General features: G+C 38.6%; 1 protein-coding gene and 1 long non-coding RNA gene across 2 annotated transcripts in view; one reads left to right on the top strand and one right to left on the bottom strand.

Annotated features, from left to right (window-relative positions):
- The first annotated feature begins 3,627 nt into the window (after nt 1-3,627).
- Nucleotides 3,628-4,712, top strand: LOC143220043 (uncharacterized). The gene is made up of 3 exons (XR_013011552.1): nt 3,628-3,698; nt 3,966-4,026; nt 4,175-4,712. It is a non-coding gene; the product is annotated as an uncharacterized LOC143220043 (long non-coding RNA).
- A 4,532-nt stretch (nt 4,713-9,244) lies between these two features.
- LOC143220022 (uncharacterized) overlaps nt 9,245-20,715 on the bottom strand; it is a 54,707-nt gene continuing 43,236 nt past the window's right edge. The window contains exons 6-10 of the mRNA XM_076445782.1: nt 19,284-19,354; nt 19,006-19,199; nt 16,655-16,782; nt 14,075-14,248; nt 9,245-9,453 (exon numbers count right to left, since the gene is read on the bottom strand). Coding sequence (XP_076301897.1) covers nt 9,277-9,453; nt 14,075-14,248; nt 16,655-16,782; nt 19,006-19,199; nt 19,284-19,354 — 744 coding nt within the window. The 3' untranslated portion in view covers nt 9,245-9,276. The remainder of the gene's footprint in view (nt 9,454-14,074; nt 14,249-16,654; nt 16,783-19,005; nt 19,200-19,283; nt 19,355-20,715) is intronic.

Raw genomic sequence — 20,715 nt, forward strand, 5'->3', positions numbered from 1 at the left:
TAGTCTACTTCCTAACATGACCATTCAGAGGCTGTGAACTAGAATGTTTCTAGCCCCTTACTAGGATATTCTGGACGTTTTCCGATCGTCCCGAACGTCCGAAGCAGACCACCCTTGGACGTACATAGAATAGTCCTGTGCTCATTGGGAAGTAGAAGTGATATTAAAGCATATTAGTATTTATAAATGCGGTATACATTTTGTGGACTCTCGGAATAGTTTGGTGTTGTGATACATAATATGTGAAATATTTCCAGTGGTTTTAAGAAAATGGAAGCATGAGGCAATGGGAAATCATCTTTGATCTAAAATGCAACATTTAAAAATGAATGAAGGGATATGTAAGTCAATAGAAGCCTGAAATAGACGAAATTATTGTGACGAAGTCGAAGAGGTTAAGGGGGTAGTATACCCTCGATTTGTAACTAGAAAGGAACTAGAATCTTACTAGAAAAATGGCTCGAAACATGGGTTTGCGCGCTGTCGGTTTTCGTCCTTATTTCAGAAAATTTTGGGCTGAGTGAGGGCTTATTCTAAAGAGGAAGGTTAAACACACTGCGCCCTGGTTACGAGGTTAACGAGATTATGTTTATAACTAATAATATGAGGGCCGAAAGTAGAGAAAAAATCTAGGAAAAAAAACCAGCACATTTCAATGCATTTTTCTGTCTCCAAAAGACTTTATGACTTATGAGATGACCAGGGCGCAGCGCGTTGAACCTTCCTCTTTAGAATGAGCCCTCACACAGCCCAAACTTTGCTCAAATAAGGACAAAAACCGACAGCGCGCAGACCCACTTTTTCGATCGAAAATCTGGTAAGATTCTAGTTATTTGCTAGATATTTGCTATTTACTAGGATCTTACTAGATTTTGGGTCCGAAAAAGTGGGTCTGCGCGCTGTCGGTTTTTGTCCTTATTTGAGCAAAGTTTGGGCTCTGTGAGGGCTCATTCTTACCCCCTTCTACCCCCTTAAGGGGCTAGTATACCCTCGATTTGTAACTAGAAAATACCTAGAATCTTACTAGATTTTGGGTCGAAAATATGGGTTTGCGGCCAGACGTTGATTGACCTTATTAGAACAAATTGTGGGCTGTGTGAGGGCTCATTCGAAAGAGGAAGGTTAGACGCAGCGCGCTTTTCTCACGAGGTTAACGAAATTATGTTTATATCTAATAATATGATGGCCCAAAGTCGAGAAAAAATCTAGGAAAAAATCCCGCAGATTTCAATGCATTTTCTGTCTCTAATAGACTTTTTTGGCTTATGAGATGAGAAAGGCGCGCTGCGTTGAACCTTCCTCTTTCGAATGAGCCCTCACACAGCCCACAATTTGTTCTAATAGGGTCAATCAACGTCTGGGCGCAGATCCATGTTTCGACCCATTTTTCTAGTAGGATTCTAGTTATTTGCTAGATATTTGCTATTTACTAGAATCTTACTAGAAAAATGGGTCGAAACATGGATCTGCGCCCAGACGTTGATTGACCTTATTAGAACAAATTGTGGGCTGTGTGAGGGCTCATTCGAAAGAGGAAGGTTCAACGCAGCGCGCCTTTCTCATCTCATAAGCCAAAAAAGTCTATTAGAGACAGAAAATGCATTGAAATCTGCGGGATTTTTTCCTAGATTTTTTCTCGACTTTGGGCCATCATATTATTAGATATAAACATAATCTCGTTAACCTCGTGAGAAAAGCGCGCTGCGTCTAACCTTCCTCTTTCGAATGAGCCCTCACACAGCCCACAATTTGTTCTAATAAGGTCAATCAACGTCTGGCCGCAAACCCATATTTTCGACCCAAAATCTAGTAAGATTCTAGTTCCTTTCTAGTTACAAATCGAGGGTATACTACCCCCTTAAGGGGCTAGTCTACCCTCGATTTGGAACTAGAAAATTACTAGAATCTTACTAGATTTTGGGTCCGAAACATGGGTCTGCGCGGATCGGTTGTTTGTCCTTATTTGAGCTAATTGTGGGCTGGGTGAGGGCTCATTCGAAAGAGGAAGGTTCATCACACACGGGTCTGGTCATGATTTTAACGAGATTATGTTTATATCTAATAATATGAGTGTCCAAAGTAGAGTAAAAATCTAGGAAAAAAACCAGCAGATTTCAATGCATTTTTCTGTCTCCAAAAGACTTTTTGACTTATATTATGACCAGACCCGTGTGTGATGAACCATCCTCTCTAGAATGAGCCCTCAGCCAGCCCAAAATCTGCTCAAATAAGGACAAACAACCGATTCGCGCAGACCCACTTTTTCGATCGAAAATCTAGTAAGATTCTAGTTATTTGCTAGATATTTGCTATTTACTAGAATCTTACTAGATTTTCGATCGAAAAAGTGGGTCTGCGCGAATCGGTTGTTTGTCCTTATTTGAGCAGATTTTGGGCTGGGTGAGGGCTCATTCTAAAGAGGATGGTTCATCACACACGGGTCTGGTCATAATATAAGTCAAAAAGTCTTTTGGGGACAGAAAAATGCATTGAAATCTGCTGGTTTTTTCCTAGATTTTTACTCTACTTTGGACACTCATATTATTAGATATAAACATAATCTCGTTAAAATCATGACCAGACCCGTGTGTGATGAACCTTCCTCTTTCGAATGAGCCCTCACCCAGCCCACAATTAGCTCAAATAAGGGCAAACAACCGATTCGCGCAAACCCACGTTTCGAGCCATTTTTCTAGTAAGATTCTAGTCCCTTTCTAGTTACAAATCGAGGGTAGACTACCCCCTTAAGGGGGTAGTCCACCCTGGATTTGTAACTAGAAAATACCTAGAATATTACTAGAAAAATGGCTCGAAACATGGGTTTGCTGGTTTTCAGTTAGTGTCCTTATTTGAGCAAATTTTGGGCTGGGTGAGGGCTCATTCGAAAGAGGAAGGTTCACCGCAGGGGGCTCTGGTCATGAGGTTGACGAGAATATGTTTATATCTAATAATATTAGTGTCCAAAGTAGAGTAAACATCTAGGAAAAAAAACCAGCAGATTTCAATGCATTTTTCTGTCTCCAAAAGTCTTTTTGGCTGATGGGATGACCAGAGCCCCCTGCGGTGAACCTTCCTCTTTCGAATGAGCCCTCATCCAGCCCAAAATTTGCTCAAATGAGGACACTAACTGAAAACCAGGAAACCCATGTTTTCGACCCAAAATCTAGTAAGATCCTAGTAAATAGCAAATATCTAGCAAATAACTAGAATCTTACTAGAAAAATGGCTCGAAACATGGGTTTGCTGGTTTTCAGTTAGTGTCCTCATTTGAGCAAATTTTGGGCTGGGTGAGGGCTCATTCGAAAGAGGAAGGTTCACCGCAGGGGGCTCTGGTCATCCCATCAGCCAAAAAGAGTTTTGGAGACAGAAAAATGCATTGAAATCTGCTGGTTTTTTTTCCTAGATGTTTACTCTACTTTGGACACTAATATTATTAGATATAAACATATTCTCGTTAACCTCATGACCAGAGCCCCCTGCGGTGAACCTTCCTCTTTCGAATGAGCCCTCACCCAGCCCAAAATTTGCTCAAATAAGGACACTAACTGAAAACCAGCAAACCCATGTTTCGAGCCATTTTTCTAGTAATATTCTAGGTATTTTCTAGTTACAAATCCAGGGTGGACTACCCCCTTAAGTGACTGCGTGTATAGTCAAAGAGGTTGGGTAATCAGTTACCGATGAGAAAAGTTGTGCAGGTAATATATTATAATATTGTCTTATAAAGGATAATTTTATAATTGTTGTCAATTTTTGGAAATGATATGTGCATTAATTTCTAATTGACTATTGTTTATAGTTATAACATAATCATGTAGTAAAATATTAGAAAAAATTCATAATAATTTACACAAAATACTGTGATAATCTTTACCACAAATGCATCTATCTAAAAATGCTAAATGATGTATATCTGATTGTATGCTAATATGTTAATTTACGTAAAATGTGTTTATGATTTTCAGATTTCAGAAAATCTGATTCCAAATTAGGAACATTTATTATGGCTTCGATTATTGCATACATGTGAGTAAATACAATTGTTATATCTTTTATAGTAGTGGGGAAAGACTACCCCTTTGTAAATGATCAAAATATACATTATTTACAATTGTACCTTTATCCTCCACAATTAATAATTTACATATATTAAACTCTAATTTTTTTGTAACAGAATGGAACCCATAACTGGATGTATAAATCTTAATGGAATCATCAACAATACAATTGGTGGATAAATAATCACTGAAAAACTGCTGACATCAACAGAAAGATTATGAAGATCATTACTATCATCATCGGAATTCATGAAATAATACGTCATTACCTTCTTGAAAAACTTGTAATTTCGTGTCATCACTAATCACAATCTGTGTTTTAAGTACCAAGTAATCAAAAGTATCACTACATATAAGCATGCAAAAATAAATTTTTGAATTTGTTGTTTTAATACTCCAATGGTTCGAAATTACAAGCTTTTCTTTATAATTGTTTATTAAATTTCAGAAACCATTAATTATTTAGATCAGAATCAATAAACTCTATAACTAAATTTTCATGCTTTTCAATTATTCTTTCCCTGCGCTCTACAGGATCTTTTCTTTACGGTGCCACACATTTTGATGGTGAATTGGAAAAAAATGGAAGGTATTGCATTTTCCATAATAAGTCTTGGACATCTGAACAAAACATTCTCCAGTACACTGTTAGGAGATGGAATATTCTGATACCTTTGGATATCAGTTTCTGCAAATTCAGACTACAAACTGCAGAATATTATGTTGGTGACAATTTTTACGGGGAATAGCAGCCATCCATATTTTTCCGTAATTGCTCATTTTTGGGGAATTTAAATATAGAAATATAATTATTTTCTTTCAGCGTACTATTATACTTACCCTTACAATTGGGGACATAACAACGCCGTGGCATTATTAACTAATAAATACAGTATAAAACTTGTGAAAAGAACTATGTAAAACATATTTTCAAAAAACTCTGTATGTATGTATATAATACATATAATTTTGTAAAAATTTAGATGTGATATTATGAAAATGTTATTAATACTAAATTGAAATGTATTGAAAAAACAATAGATTCTATTAAGTAAATGTGCTACACACAAAGATAAAGACCTAAATGTTAATAAATAATACTTATCTCCATTATTGCACTTTTTTATTTTCGAAAATTAGCTATACTACATAATAATAAGTACACAATGTGTACTACACATTTATGAGAACATTTGAAAACTACGCGGGAAACTGAGAGGCCGGTAGGGGAGATTGAGAGTCTGATTCAGTGGGTTGGGTTAGGTATGTTGGTATATACAGGGTGTCCCAAGACCCCTTCGACTCCGGGAAATGGGAGGTTCCTTAGGTCATTTGAAGCAACATTTTCCTTTGCACCAATGTCAGCCGGGGCTTTGTTTAGGAGTTATTAACGAAAAACACGGACCAATCAGAGCGCGACCTAGACGCGCGATGGCACGTTCAGCCCGGCGCGCCGGGAGACGAGCGCGGTGTAACGCCGCGATGCCGCAACGAACAAGAGTTTCTCGAGATTATGTGAATCTTCCCCGATTTGGATGAGCTTTGGATATGTTGTCAAGACCATGATTCTGAACAACATTTCCCTTTACAGTTTTTGTCGGCCGGCTTTAGTTTACGACATACATAATTGTAAAAACTTGTAATTGTAAATCTGAACTTAAATTAAATACTATCTGAACTATCTCCTCTCCGATTTCGATGAGCTTTGGATATGTTGTCAAGACCATGATTCTGAACAACATTACCCTTTACAGTTTTTGTCGGTCGGAAGAACTTTACTTGTCAATTCATATGGGTGGATCTCTTTACCCGACTTACGGCAACTTTACCCGAACGAGGGAAAAAGCAGAAACTGATTGTATTAAAACCTCACTTATTCAGCCGTAATTCCATTTGCTGCTTCGAAATGTGTGTCACTGGGTCACTCGGTGACGAACTGCACAGATGTCTTCAGGTATACGACAGTACCGAAAGCTAAGGGACGTACGGCCAGGTCGACGAACTGCACAGCCGGTGGTAAAAGGCCTAAGGGATGCGCGGTCAAGTCGACGATCCAGAATTTCACTTTCACTTTCGAATCGATAAATAATTCGTATGTTTATTTCACACAGATGCCTTGAAATTTTTCCACACTCACAATCACTGTTCACATTTGTCAACACATAGTTATGCACTAATAATAATTGCCATATCCCTTGTCCAGCTGCACAAATCACAACAATCAGGTAATGCAATCACTAGACTGCGGATTTCATGCATTTGTAGCAAACATGAATAGGTGCATTTTAAGACACTAGAGAGATTAAAGTAATTTCAGAACACCAATGTATTATTTTCAACTTCTTAAAATGATCACAGTAAGAATCAAATATCTGTCTGGCTCCTGTCCCTTGTAATAGCGGCAGCCAACTTTCATTTTACATAAAGATCCGCAGTCTAGTGATTAGATTAAATAATCGTTTAATTAGTTTAAGCAATTATTATTAGTGCATAACTATGTGTTGACAAATGTGAACAGTGATTGTGAGTGTGGAAAAATTTCAAGGCATCTGTGTGAAATAAACATACGAATTATTTATCGATTCGAAAGTGAAACTGAAATTCTGGATCGTCGACTTGACCGCGCATCCCTTAGGCCTTCTACCACCGGCTGTGCAGTTCGTCGACCTGGCCGTACGTCCCTTAGCTTTCGGTACTGTCGTATACCTGAAGACATCTGTACAGTTCGTCACCGAGTGACCCAGTGACACACATTTCGAAGCAGCAAATGGATTTACGGCTGAATAAGTGAGTTTTCAATACAATCAGTTTCTGCTTCTTCTCTCGTTCGGGTAACGTTGCCGTAAGTCGGGTAAAAAGATCCACCCATATGAATTGACAAGTAAAGTTCTTCCGCGACCGTCAAAAAGTCTAAAGGAAATGTTGTTCAGAATCATGGTCTTGACAACATATCCAAAGCTCATCCAAATCGGTTAAAAGATAGTACAATCGATCGATTTACAATTAAAAGTTTTTACATTTATCGCGTAAACTAAAGCCGGCCGACAAAAACTGTAAAGGGAAATGTTGTTCAGAATCATGGTCTTGACAACATATCCAAAGCTCATCCAAATCGGGGAGGATTCACATAATCTCGAGAAACTCTTGTTCGTTACGGCATCGCGGCGTTACACCACGCTCGTCTCCCGGCGCGCCGGGCTGAACGTGCCATCGCGCGTCTAGGTCGCGCTCTGATTGGTCCGTGTTTTTCGTTAATAACTCCTAAACAAAGCCCCGGCTGACATTGGTGCAAAGGAAAATGTTGCTTCAAATGACCTAAGGAACCTCCCATTTCCCGGAGTCGAAGGGGTCTTGGGACACCCTGTATATATATATCAATCGGACTCTCGCAGCGTTGCCGTTTTTACCTTCAGCACGGCTAGCAGTGATTCCAGACGGGTCACCTTTTTTCGCGCATGCGCGTCCAAAACAGTAACGTATCACGTATCTATGATGAGGCGACGATGTAGCAGAGCCCTGAGTGGCCCTGAGGCAGCTAGGGAATGTACCGATATAATTGACGGGACGCACAGTGGTCCAAATGGACGACTTAGGATTGCAAAAGTCAAAGATTTTATTGTTTATTATTTATCTTCCATAATTATTTCAGCACTTCTTCCCTTCCCCATCCTCAAAATACAATAGAATAAGTGTGTGAATTAGATTATATATATAAATATATATCATATTTCAATATTTCATATGTATATACGGTTATATATACAAATACACTTGTCATACATTCGTTTTTCAAAATCAGATTATATCAATTTCTTAACGTTCTGTGTGGCGCTCAAGGTGCCACATTCCCTCGAGAAGCACACTTTACTAAGGCTGAAAACGCCGCGCATGCGCGAAAAATGGTGACCCGTCTGGAATCACTGACGGCTAGTACTAGAGTAGGCTGTGGTACCGTCTACACCAGGCATGGGCAGAAATAGCGCCGAAGCTAGGGAATTCTCGGTGGACGCCTACTTCTCCCGCCCGCGCGTCTCGCTCCCCGTGGTGGCCATAGTCCCGCGGAGCTCCTCAGGCCCGTACCTACCGCACGCCGTATGCACTGGTATGCACTGCGCGTGGTGCGTTGGGGCGACTCGCGTACCCATAGGTTTCCACATTACCCATGAGGTACTATGGTCAATGCGTTTTTTTTGTAAGTGGTTTCCCCTATAGGCCTATTCCACTGCGCGACACGATAATTTTGAAAAAATAAATGTGGAAAATTATGGGGTAGTGGAAAAGTATAGGGTAATGTGGAAACCTATGGGTACGCGAGTCGCCCCAACGCGCCACGCGCAGTGCATACGGCGCCACGGGGAGCAAGACGCGCGGGCGGGAGAAGTAGGCGTCCACCGAGAATTCCCTAGCTTCGGCGCTATTTCTGCCCATGCCTGGTCTACACTCAGTGCGCCCAGATTCCACGCTTTTTTTCGCGCATGCGCGTCAAAATAGTAACGTATAGCTATGTTGCGGCCGATGCGATGATGTAGCAGAGCCCTGAGGCAGCTACAGTCAGCGGCGATAATAAGTGGACACGCTTAAAAATCGCATAACTTTTTAGAAATTGGTCCAAAGGACTTGAATTTTTTTAAGATGTTAGACCGACTAGTTCGCTAGAGAATAAGTAAACTAAAATTTATTACGATTGCAATTGGTAGGAATTATACAAAATTTTAAAATATGATGTTTTGCCAACTTTTTTATCTGGGCCTGTAACGATAATTTAAAAAATGTGTTTTATAGATTTCGGTAACTTATATGCATACTGAAAATTTCATCGAAATCGAATATATATATATTATAACAATTCATATGTATATATTATATTTCAATATTTCATATGTATATACGAATATATATACAAATACACTTGTCATTCATTCGTTTTTCATAATCAGTTCCATTCGGCATGGCGCTCAAGGTGCCACATTTCCTCGCGAAGCGTACTTTACTGAGGCTGAAAAGCCGCGCATGCACGAAAAAAAGCGTGAAATCTGGGCGCACTGTCTACACTGACGAATTTGGTTCTTGATAGCGAGTGTCACTCGCGATAGTTTTGCTCTCATTGTCAGATGGACACGTACCTACTTTTAGGATGATGAAATTCGATGGCATAGTTAAGGCACTGAGAATGAATTAAATAGAAATAGATTGATCGAAAGTTTATTTTATTACTCAACTAGAAATTCGTGTCATAATCAGGATGATGCCGACTCGATAAATTTGTCGTGCTGTCGTAGCCCTCGTATTTGCTGCTGGTGTGAGACCCGTTATTGTAGTAGCCATTCCATTCCGATCGCCAACTATCGTACATGTTGTATTTTTTATTGTCTGGAAATGGTTTTTCGACGAGTACCTGTAAATGAATTCATCGTGTTATATTTTTCTCACAAATAATATATAGTTTTGTGGTTGTACGATATCCAACTGACATATATCGTATTTAAACTATTTAAATTTACGACAGACAAAAAAGAACTACCCCGTCAACCAGGCCTGTCGAGGCAGAAATCGAGGCCAGCGTGCGGAGGCCACCTAACATGCATTATACTGGCCGAACGTCGCTCGAAGCATATCATCAATGGACCAAATATCTGGCAAGAATATTTTTTTCCAAAGGTCATCGATGGTTTTTGATACACAACTACATTTTTATTTTATTGCATCGGGTAACTGATCGAAAAATACATTCAGATATGTATAATAACATGACCTTAAAATGACCTTGATCTTCGAAAATTAAAGTTTTACCTTCAGATCAAGCTCAAGGTCATGTTATTATACATATCTGAATGTACTTTTCGATCAGTTACCCGATGCAATACAATAAAAATGTAGTTATGTATCAAAAAACATCGATGACCTTGATAACTCCGAAAAAATGACCTTCGGAAAAAAATATTCGTGTCACATATTTGGTCCATTGACACCATACACATTACGTAACAAACATTTTTTCCATCACAATAACCTGAAGAGATATTTAGGTGTCCTGTTTTAGACGAAACACCCTGTAGTTCGATACAGGTATACAGGGTAAGTTCGAAGAAACAGAACACCTAAATATCTCCGTTACTTTTCGTTGTACAAAAAAACTTCTTAGGACAAAGTTACACTGTTTGAAGGGCCACATGTAACGGTGTAAGGGAAAAAATTTTCAAGGTCACTTTTTACAAGATTTCAAGGTCATCGATATTTTTTTAAATGGAATGAGATATTTTTTAATACATCAATCGATGCAGCTGGACATTCGTTATAAAAAGGTACTAAACTATGTATGTCGAAAAGTTAGTAGTTCAGGAGATATTTCAATTCAAATAACTCTAAAACAACATTACTGACGTACTAAAACGTTACACAAGTAAGTAAGATCCCGTTCAGACACGGCGGATTCCGCGCGTTTTCGACCGCGCGGACCTTATTTGCGTTAGCGTATATGGATTCGTTCACTTCACACGCAATCGCGCGGTCGAACAATCAAAAACAAAAATCGCGCGGCCGGAAACGCGCGGTTTCCGCCGTGTCTGAACCGGCTCTAAACGCTAACGTCTTATTGTTAGTACGACAGTAATGGTGTTTTAGAGTTATTTAAATTGAAATATTTCCTGAATTACTAACTTTTCGACATACATGGATTAGTACTTTTTTATAACGAATGTCCAGCTGCATCGATTGATGTATTAAACTAGAAGGTTATTGTTGCTCGCTCGCTTCGCTCGCTCGCGAGTAGGGTTGTTTTTGCTCGCGGATAGGACTGCTCTTGCGAAAGGGTTAGAGGTATTGTCCGTCCGCTGAGAGTTGGCACAGAATCTCGTCAGTGGGGTGCAGGGGGACTCGCCGAGTCCCCACTCTTGACGCAAGGCTGCCGACCCCACTCTTACGCTTCGACGTTGGGCGTGACCGGTTAACATTTAAATTGAAATATTTCCTGAATTACTAACTTTTCGACATACATGGATTAGTACTTTTTTATAACGAATGTCCAGCTGCATCGATTGATGTATTAAACTAGAAGGTTATTGTTGCTCGCTCGCTTCGCTCGCTCGCGAGTAGGGTTGTTTTTGCTCGCGGATAGGACTGCTCTTGCGAAAGGGTTAGAGGTATTGTCCGTCCGCTGAGAGTTGGCACAGAATCTCGTCAGTGGGGTGCAGGGGGACTCGCCGAGTCCCCACTCTTGACGCAAGGCTGCCGACCCCACTCTTACGCTTCGACGTTGGGCGTGACCGGTTAACATAGACGTAAATAAGTAGAATCCGCGTAAACAACGGGGGGGCATATAATATTCTCTGATTCACTAACCGCGAAGACTGGAGTCTTACTGCATTAATAAAATGTAAATGTCACGTATATTTTATATCATATTCTTAGTCTTTTACCTTATAATAACAAGTCAGACGCGTTATGAGAATATTTTTTTAAAACCAATTTTCAGGAATATTCTGTCTTCTTTGTGTTCTATTACAAAAAAAATTTAGACTTTTAACTTAACGGCTTAAGCAGTGGCGGCTCAAGTCAAGTGGAGGCCCCAAGCGGTAAACATTTTGGGGCCCTCAAACTCAAGTTAGAAATAAAAGGTGCAAGAAAACTCTCACAAACTTATTAAAAAAGAAAAGTAATGAAAAATTTCATACCGTGTGTGTGTTGCACATTAAATGTAATAAATTTATTTATTTAAAATTCGGGGCCCTATGGTATCCCAGGGCCCCACGCGGCCGTTTAGTCCGCTTATCGTTAGATCCGCCACTGGGTTTAAGCCGTTTACCTGATCATAGAAGGAGGGTTACGCCAATGTTCTGAGCTGGCGTCGCCACATCGCTCTGTTGCAGTCACACTCACGACGCTCGTTTGCTGCCTTCGTCAAGCGATTCGGCCAATCGCGGAAGACGTGTAGCGCGTAGTAGGGGCGTCACGTGGTACCTACGAGTTTCTCGTGCCAACTCTCGGCGGTCGGACAATACGCATGGCTAGTAGTACCTATAGCTATTAATGTTTTTTTTTATTTGGTATGTGACTCTCCACGAGCCACACAAAGAACTTCCCGATTCGTTAGTTGCAGTATATTATTATCATTATTAAGTGTACGTTTTAATAAGAAAATACGTTTTCAGGGAAATTCATTAGTTTTCTACTTATCAAAATGTTTGCTATATGGCGTCGCATTAAACCAACATCGTATGCTCGTTGCTCGCTTGGTTCCTTGTTATAGCATACTAATGTTGCAAAATAAATTGTCTTAATTAGTTTTTCGCAAACGATACAACTCCTCATTATCCGGGTTTGCAGTATTGATCTTGGTTTTCTTCGATAGTGTTAATTTAAATTGTCCCAAAATATATAAACCGTTCTCAATTTTGAAACTCGGCTCAGTGGTACATACAACATTTGTAAAGTTCGCCTTTCTGATTTTTTAAAATCCAAACATACTTTCTCGTATGTTTGTCCCTGACTTTTATGAATCGTAATCGCTTCAGCAGGAACCTCTGGAAATCGACTACGTGTGATTTGATATTTTTCGTCACTCGACATATTTACTTGATTCGATATTTTTATTATTGGTGTAAAATTTTGATCAATATTTGCATTTTTCATATAATCACGATAACGAGTTCTTACTTTCACTCCTACTCTGGCCAATTGAAAATCTAACCACAATATAGACGGAATTTTAGTATTTTCTTGAAAAGTAATAAATTTTAATATTCCGCATGTGTGTGCTCCATTAACCAATCCGTTTTCAACATCAATGTTATTAATAATTATCATATAGTTTATATTAATTTTCAATTTAAGCTCAGTTAATAATTCGTTTTGAACTGATTGTTTTTTTAAAGATTGTAATATAAATTTTTTTTGTACTTTCATCGATAGTCTTTGGAAATGTATTCTCGGGAGTAGAGATGATTAACTCACTCTTGCATTGGGATAATTTTCGATTATTGTAAGCGGAAACATCATCGTAAGGTACAAAAAAAAAATAAAAAAAATTTTTTTTTTAATTTTAAAAAAATCGAAAAAAACATTTTTTGTGTAATTACGTTTGTTTCTTCGGTGGAAACTTTCCGTTCTCTCGTATAAATTGCATTGTTGAATGAACTTCTTTCGAAAAAAACTAAAAAAACTAAAAAACTACTTGACCAAAATGGACCAAAATCTAATCAGCTCTAAGTTACAGCGGGGCACATCGATTGCATCATTCATCATCCTGATCGCGTTGTTGCTTTTTCTGAAAACGTTAACGAAAAATTTGATTACATAGAAACGGACATACGCGCGCGTGCGCGCGCGCGCGCACACACACACACACACATACGAACATTTTGTTGAAAATAGACTAAAATGACTGCAATGACCATGAAACGTGAAGATCTGCTAAAAAATCGATTTTCGATATTCGGGGTCATTACAATAACTCCCCTATAAAGTCGGGAAGTTAAAAATACCTCATTCCATTAAAAAAAATATCAATGACCCTGAAATCTTGTAAAAAAATGACCTTGAAAATTTTTTCCTTATACCGTTATATGTGGCCCTTCAAACAGTGTAACTTTATCCTAAGAAGTTTTTTTGTACAACGAAAAGTAACGGAGATATTTAGGTGTTCTGTTTCTTCGGACTCACCCTGTATTTCGATACAGTCAATGTAATTTAGAAGATATTCTAGAAAAACGATGTCATGAGCATTTAATTAATTATGTATTTGAATGTTTAAGGGTCGTGGGTCACGTTTTCTCGTTATTCGCCGAGCTCAAACTTTGCACAGATTTTTTTTCAATTGGAACATTCTTGGGGGGTGCCGTAAAAAAAATCAAAGTCGAAATAAGAACCACTCTAGCGTAGCGCTTTGAAACTTGCTAGAAAAAAGTGATACCATTGAGAAGCCTGTCAAATAGAACGAACAAACATCAATTTAATTTGGGAACATTTTTAATCCTCTCTCTCATCCGTCTACATTCTACAACATTTAAAATGATTATTACCTTATTAGAAGTTGATTCAAAAGATTTGTCATTCCAAGAAACATCAGGATCAGTCCATATTGTGTGCACTGGTTTTGAATAATCCGTGGATCTCTGGGTTATAGTTTTCGATACTTCTTCATCGTAAATCGCAGTTGTAGATGGTTTTAATTTTGAGCCATGACGATTTAAGAGCTAAAAGTGAATTACATGATAAATTAAATTTATTTTTATTAAACGTACATGCAAGTAAGTGTGATTATTAAAAATGTAATTTATTATACATATTTAGGATGCTAGTCTTTATTTATTTATGTATTTATGATGTATGAGAATTTCTGAAATACAAGGGTTTACTTCCATTTATTTTATTTTAATCTTAATTCTAGTAATTCTAATTGTAGTTAATAATATAACCATCAAGTACTACAACTAACTAGTTTGTGTTGTCTTAGAATTTAGTCAGAATTTTCTTTATACAGGGTGAGTCCGAAGAAACAGGACACCTAAATATCTCCGTTACTTTTCGTTGTACAAAAAAACTTCTTAGGACAAAGTTACACTGTTTGAAGGGCCACATGTAACGGTGTGAGGGAAAAAATTTTCAAGGTCATTGATATTTTTTTAAGTAGAATGAGGTATTTTTTAATACATCAATCGATGCAGCTGGACATTCGTTATAAAAAAGTACTAACCTATGTATGTCGAAAAGTTAGTAGTTCAGGAGATATTTCAATTTAAATAACTCTAAAACACCATTACTGTCGTACTAAGACGTTAGCGTTTACTTGCTAGTGTAAATTGGAGAGTTGAAATTGAAATTGAAAAATTGACGTTGAAAATGAAATTGAAGATTTGAAATTAACGAATTGAAATTGAAAAATTGAAGTTGAAATTGAAGAGTTGAAGTTGAAGGGTTGATATTGAAATTGACGTTGAAATTGGAAAACTGAGGTTGAAATTGAAGTTGAAGAGTTGGTATTGAAAAGTTGATATTAACGAAATGAAATTGAAAAATTTAAATTGAAAAGGAAGAGTAGAAATTGAAGTTGAAATGGAAGAATAGAAATTGAAGTTGAAATGGAAGAGTTGAAATTGAAGTTGAAATCGAAGTAGAAGAGTTGAAATTGAAGTTGAATTCGAAGTAGAAGAGTTGCAATTGAAGTTGAACTTAAAGAATTGAAATTGAAAAGTTGAAGTTGAAACTGAAAAATTGACATTGAAATTGAAATTGATGTTAGCGTTTACTCACTTGTGTAACGTCTTATTGTTAGTACGACAGTAATGGTGTTTTAGAGTTATTTAAATTGAAATATCTCCTGAACTACTAACTTTTCGACATACATAGGTTAGTACTTTTTTATAACGAATGTCCAGTTGCATCGATTGATGTATTAAAAAATACCTCATTCCGTTTAAAAAAATATCGATGACCTTGAAATCTCATAAGAAAATGACCTCGAAAATTTTTTCGTTTACACCGTTACATGTGGCCCTTCAAACAGTGTAACTTTGTCCTAAGAAGTTTTTTTGTACAACGAAAAGTAACGGAGATACTTAGGTGTTCTGTTTCTTCGGACTCACCCTGTATAGTCTACAAATTTCAAAAATTGTAAAATCTAAAATCCGTCAGTTTGCCGGCACAGCTTTAAGGGGGCAGTCTCATATAGACGGGTCAAAGATCGATTTTTAGAAATAGTAAGTATTTTTTAAAAGTACAAACCTTTCAAGGTATTTAAAGTGTTTTTAAATACTTTCCCGAAATTTTATGCTCAGGTTCATTGAAATGACAAAGGTATAACAATTTCAGGAGAAGGATGCTCCGGCGTAGCGGTGTCAGTAAAAAAACTTCAATCACGTTTTTGCCGCAACGCACATTTTGGTTAAACTGTAACTTGGGTCACCAGAAATTTTTACCTTTCTCCTATGTAATCCAGTAGACCTGGACGAAAAAATGTCAAAAATCGAAGTTTTGATCCTAGAAACTCAACGATTCAAAAGTTATGAGTGTTCAAAGTTGAGCGATTTTCAGTGTTTTTGATAGGTAAGAGTGCCGCCATGTTGCTGGGTAGTGACGGTCGCGCGCCACTTATCGAGCGCAGCCCAACCGCGATAATTAAATTAAAAGACCAATAAAATTAAAAATAATATGTTTTTTATTTAAAAGAAACTTCCTATAGTCTATTTAGGAAAACCCTATAGATTCCCAAGCGTAGCCGTTAGACCGGCCCTCTCCGCTCCCCACACGATCTGACCTAACTACCAACCAACTTATTAATTATCGGCATCACCGCGTGCTTGTGCTGCTACCTAGTGGTGCCCGACCCTCACTACATTTCAACATGGTGGCACCCTTACCTGTCAAAAGTACTGAAAATCGCTCAACTTTAAGCACTCATAACTTTTGTACCACTGATCTCTTAGGATGGAAACTTGTATTTGTGGAATTTTCTCATCCAAATCGACTAAATTGCATATGAAGAAGGCAAAAATTTCTGGTTACGCAAGTTTCAGAGCAGCCGATTTTATTGTCTACTTATATAATGATAAATATTATTAAAAAGTGTAATAGAAAATGTCTTGTCGCGATATGTTACTTACAACAGAAACACCAAATATAATAATAAAGAGTAGTCCGCCAACTCCGATTACAATCACAGCAATAGCCCACTGCGGCATCAGTTTGTCGTCTTTATCAATATATTGAGGAGCAGTAGCTTTAGGTATCACTAAAAAGAATGATTTTCAATAGAATACATTGAAATAATTTCACAACATAATATTTATACATAAGAGAAAGACTGGGGTAGGAGGATCTGGCTAGTCCACAAATTAATTTGCAGGGTGATGAGCTGTGGCGTGGAAATCTGGGGGTGGAAGAAGAGGGAAGTCTGGAGAGAATGCTGAAAAGGTATTTGAGGTGGGTCCTAAGGGTTGTAAGATGTACAAACAAAGAACAGGATCGTGGTTGAGGGTCGTAGAATGTCCTCCTAGTTGATAGCGGACCACAGGAGGTACCTAGTTCCCAGGGAGGAGTTTAACTCCTCTCGGGGTGGACCGGTGCCCTTAGACCCAAGTCTTGATGGGGTGCCGGCCACCCCCGGAGCCTAGGTCTTGGGGGGAGGTGCGGGGTGGCGAGGTGGGGAGGGTCGGAGCGTCTCGGATGCACCTCCGACGACCCTCCCTTACCGGTGTCGGTGCTCTCTTGCCCTGGCCGGGGCGGGAACCTTCGGGTCCCCCCTCCGAGCGGCTCTCTCCGCCCGGGGTCCGGTCAGCTTAAGTAGCGGGGGAGGTTAACCCCTCCCTCGCGGGGTGAATGTTTAGCTGGGAAGTGACCTGTAGAGTACTCGCGTGATCCAGGCACTTCCCCTGTAGCTTATTGTTAGGCGGGCGTGTGTTTTTAGTGGGTACTCTGGGGGAGAGGATCGGTAAGCTTTGTTAGCTTGGCGACCGCCTCCCCGAAGAAGCCCCACATGACCCCGGCTTCCTCCCAGGGTGCCGGGGTATGCGTAACGCATTTTCACGCGACAAAAAAAGGAGGTACCTAGCTACTACGACACGAGAACCATCATCAGGAGAGTGGGGGGGGGGAGGTTGCGTAACATCCATTTCCCCACTGCCTCTAAACAAAAAAAAAGTGGGAAGATGTATGCCGGGGTATATGATGAGGTCGGAGCTGCAAATGGAGCTGTTGAGGGGGAGGGTGGGCTTAAGGGCGCAGGTAACTGAGAAGGGGGAGGGGGAGTTTTGTCGCATTTATGTTGGAAAAAGATAAAAGAAGGGGATAGGAAGGGGAAGTAGGGGACGGGTGGCAGAAGGAGAGATGGGTCTTTTTTTATAAGAGGGGGTGGACAGCGGAGGGGATGAATAAAATATTAGAGGAAAAGGGAGGGATAGTGAGCGAAGAGTTAGAGCAAAGAGAAAAGAAACTGCAGAAGGAGGAGAGGTGGGAGAAGGTAGGAAAGTCTAGATACAATAGAATAGTAAATGGTACGGGTTGGAGAAGGGAGACGGGCTGTCGGGATATTTGAGGAAAAGATGGGAGGAGATTAGATGGCAGGGGGTGGCTAAATTCTGGTTGGGAAATGAGATGATAGATGGGAAATATTGGATGGATGATGAGGAATCGAGAAAATGTAGAGTGTGTGGACGGGAGGAGGAGCAAGTATGGAAAGTATGCATGAGGTTGGATGGGGGAACAGCTCAGTTAGCCAGCTCGGCCTCGAGCAGATATCGAGCATAGTCTGCAATCGTACGATGCTAGCAGATGACGAGCATTATGCTGTCAGAACGCTGCTCGAAGCTGAAGATGCTCGGAATCTGCTCGGAATCTGCTCGATTTTGGACAGCGCACCCTGCCGATACTTATTGTGATACAGATGTAAGGCATTCTGAACGTAGGCAGTTCGGTTATGAATTCTGCCTATGCAACCGTGCTGCCCTCTTAAACGAGTATCAAATTCTGAGTACAAAAGTGTTGACCTTCATATGCCCTAAATGTAATAGTTAATGAGATATTATCCAAAGAAGAAAGAAAATTGTTTCGATAATATCTCGTAAACTATTAGATTTAGGACATATAGAGGTCAATACATTTTTTCTCAGAATTCTATCGATTCATGATACAGAAAGTAGGTGTTTCCATTTTAAAAAATCAAGATGGCCTTGAAAGGTCCTCTATGCCTCCACCCACGCAGAAAATGTTTGAGTCCCAACATGTCCCTCTCTCTACCGTGCAAATTTTGTTTATAACATAGTTATTGCCCTACCCTGTATAAGTTAGGATATAAGATAGATTTAAGTTAGATTAAAGTTAAGTTATAAGTGCGACGTCAGGCGGAAATGCGAAGAAAGAGGGAAGGGGAGTGGGAATCGTAAAGATTATTGCTCCTGAGGGGAGCAATAAAGTGATGTATATATTAGAAAAAATATTTATACATTAAATAACATACCAACAAAGTCCGTGTAACTTGGATCAATGATATACGATCCTAATCTTATCGAGTCCTTTACTTTTGTTTCATTCCATCTGTTTGTGTTGTATGTCTGCAATGAATGATGGAAAATGGCTTTCAACTCTTGCGTATTGATTTCTTCCTCCAAGTTCTTCAATTCGACGAAATAGTCCACCAATATACTTCCCTTGCTGTAATTATTCGATTAACTACTTAATTAGGAGTTGTTTGTCTAACAATTTTTCGACTGAAACATACGTAGTATGAACCATTACCTGAACGAATCAATTTTCACTTTCTTGTACCACTTTGTCAAAACAGAAGATTTTGAAAATACGAAATTCATCTATAAAAAAAGAAGTAAATTCATTAGCATTTGAGATGAAGTAAATCGTCGACGTGTTATTTGATAGTTTATTAAGGAAAGCTCTTTTATATGAAGTTTCGTTTATCTAAAAACTTGTATTACCATTTTCTGGTGTCATTCTGTTTATTTTTTATTTTATGTGAATATATATTGTGAAAAATATTAGACATTTTGTCAATTTTTTCATTTAAAATCTCGACTGTAAAAATTGAAAACATGAGAAGATTTGTGAAATATAAATTGTTTTACAGAACTTTAAAAGTGATATTAACTTTATTTTTATAGTGATGATATATGTATGTATATTGTTATAATTATGAACAAATTGCATTTTAAGAAACTGCATTTAGTAACACTTAAATGTGTTTGACTTGGACTTATCGATCGATTACGCAAATGCATTAATTGTAGTAGAGAACATTTTAAACATTGCTTGCATTAACAATCATTTGGAGAAGAATGTCTCCATAACTATTAATTTTTCGTGTGGATTATTAGTGGTTCACATCGATATATCCGAGCCGAGATCGATCATCGCCGCCCTGCAGCGTTGGCTGTCAGTAGAGTGAGTAGGCACCTGACTACCATCGCGTGCGCGGTCGCTGACAAATAACGCGAATTTACTGTACTTTCACCACAATTATTGCTATTTGTATTAGCATTATTTCATTCGACAATGGAACTATATTTCATCCGTGACCGTAAAAATTGAATTTTGTATAAAAATCCGCAGTTTAGTATTTTCTATGTTTACTATACTTTATACCAGAGTTTCGTAAACCGTTTGGCGAAGTTTCCGTTTACGTCCAACCTCAGAATTGGATGAAATTTTGGGAATAGGTTCTTCTTTCACTAAAATGATGATTGTCAGAAGGATTTGTGGCGATTCGAAAAAAAATTTTTTACCTTTTCAATGTCACTCCCTACCTTACCGACACCGCTCCTGTATTTTCGTATGCGAGGACGGTTTGCCCCCCCCCTGCCATCTAATCCTAACTAATTCTGACCGCATAATCTTTCCATTGTAGATATTCAATTAAGTGGTTTAACATTTTGGGAATTTTGAAAATATTTTATATTAATTTCCAGAATATACATATTTAACATTACTTGTTGTACATTTACTCGTGTAGAATCACCCCCTCCACGTTTATACGATTTTAAGACACCTACAGTGGGCCAGAAGCCCGCTTTTTGTGGCCAAAACAATAGTAACGAAGTTAATGTTATGTTATTATAGGTCGTTGAATTCGTATCGATATACCAGTTAGAATATTTTATAAAGTAAAAAATATACGTTAACATTTTAAAAACTGAGGTGACCTTCATTTTTTATAAAA

The sequence above is a fragment of the Lasioglossum baleicum genome, unplaced genomic scaffold (genome assembly GCF_051020765.1).
Source record: "Lasioglossum baleicum unplaced genomic scaffold, iyLasBale1 scaffold0142, whole genome shotgun sequence".
Lineage (NCBI taxonomy): Eukaryota > Metazoa > Arthropoda > Insecta > Hymenoptera > Halictidae > Lasioglossum > Lasioglossum baleicum.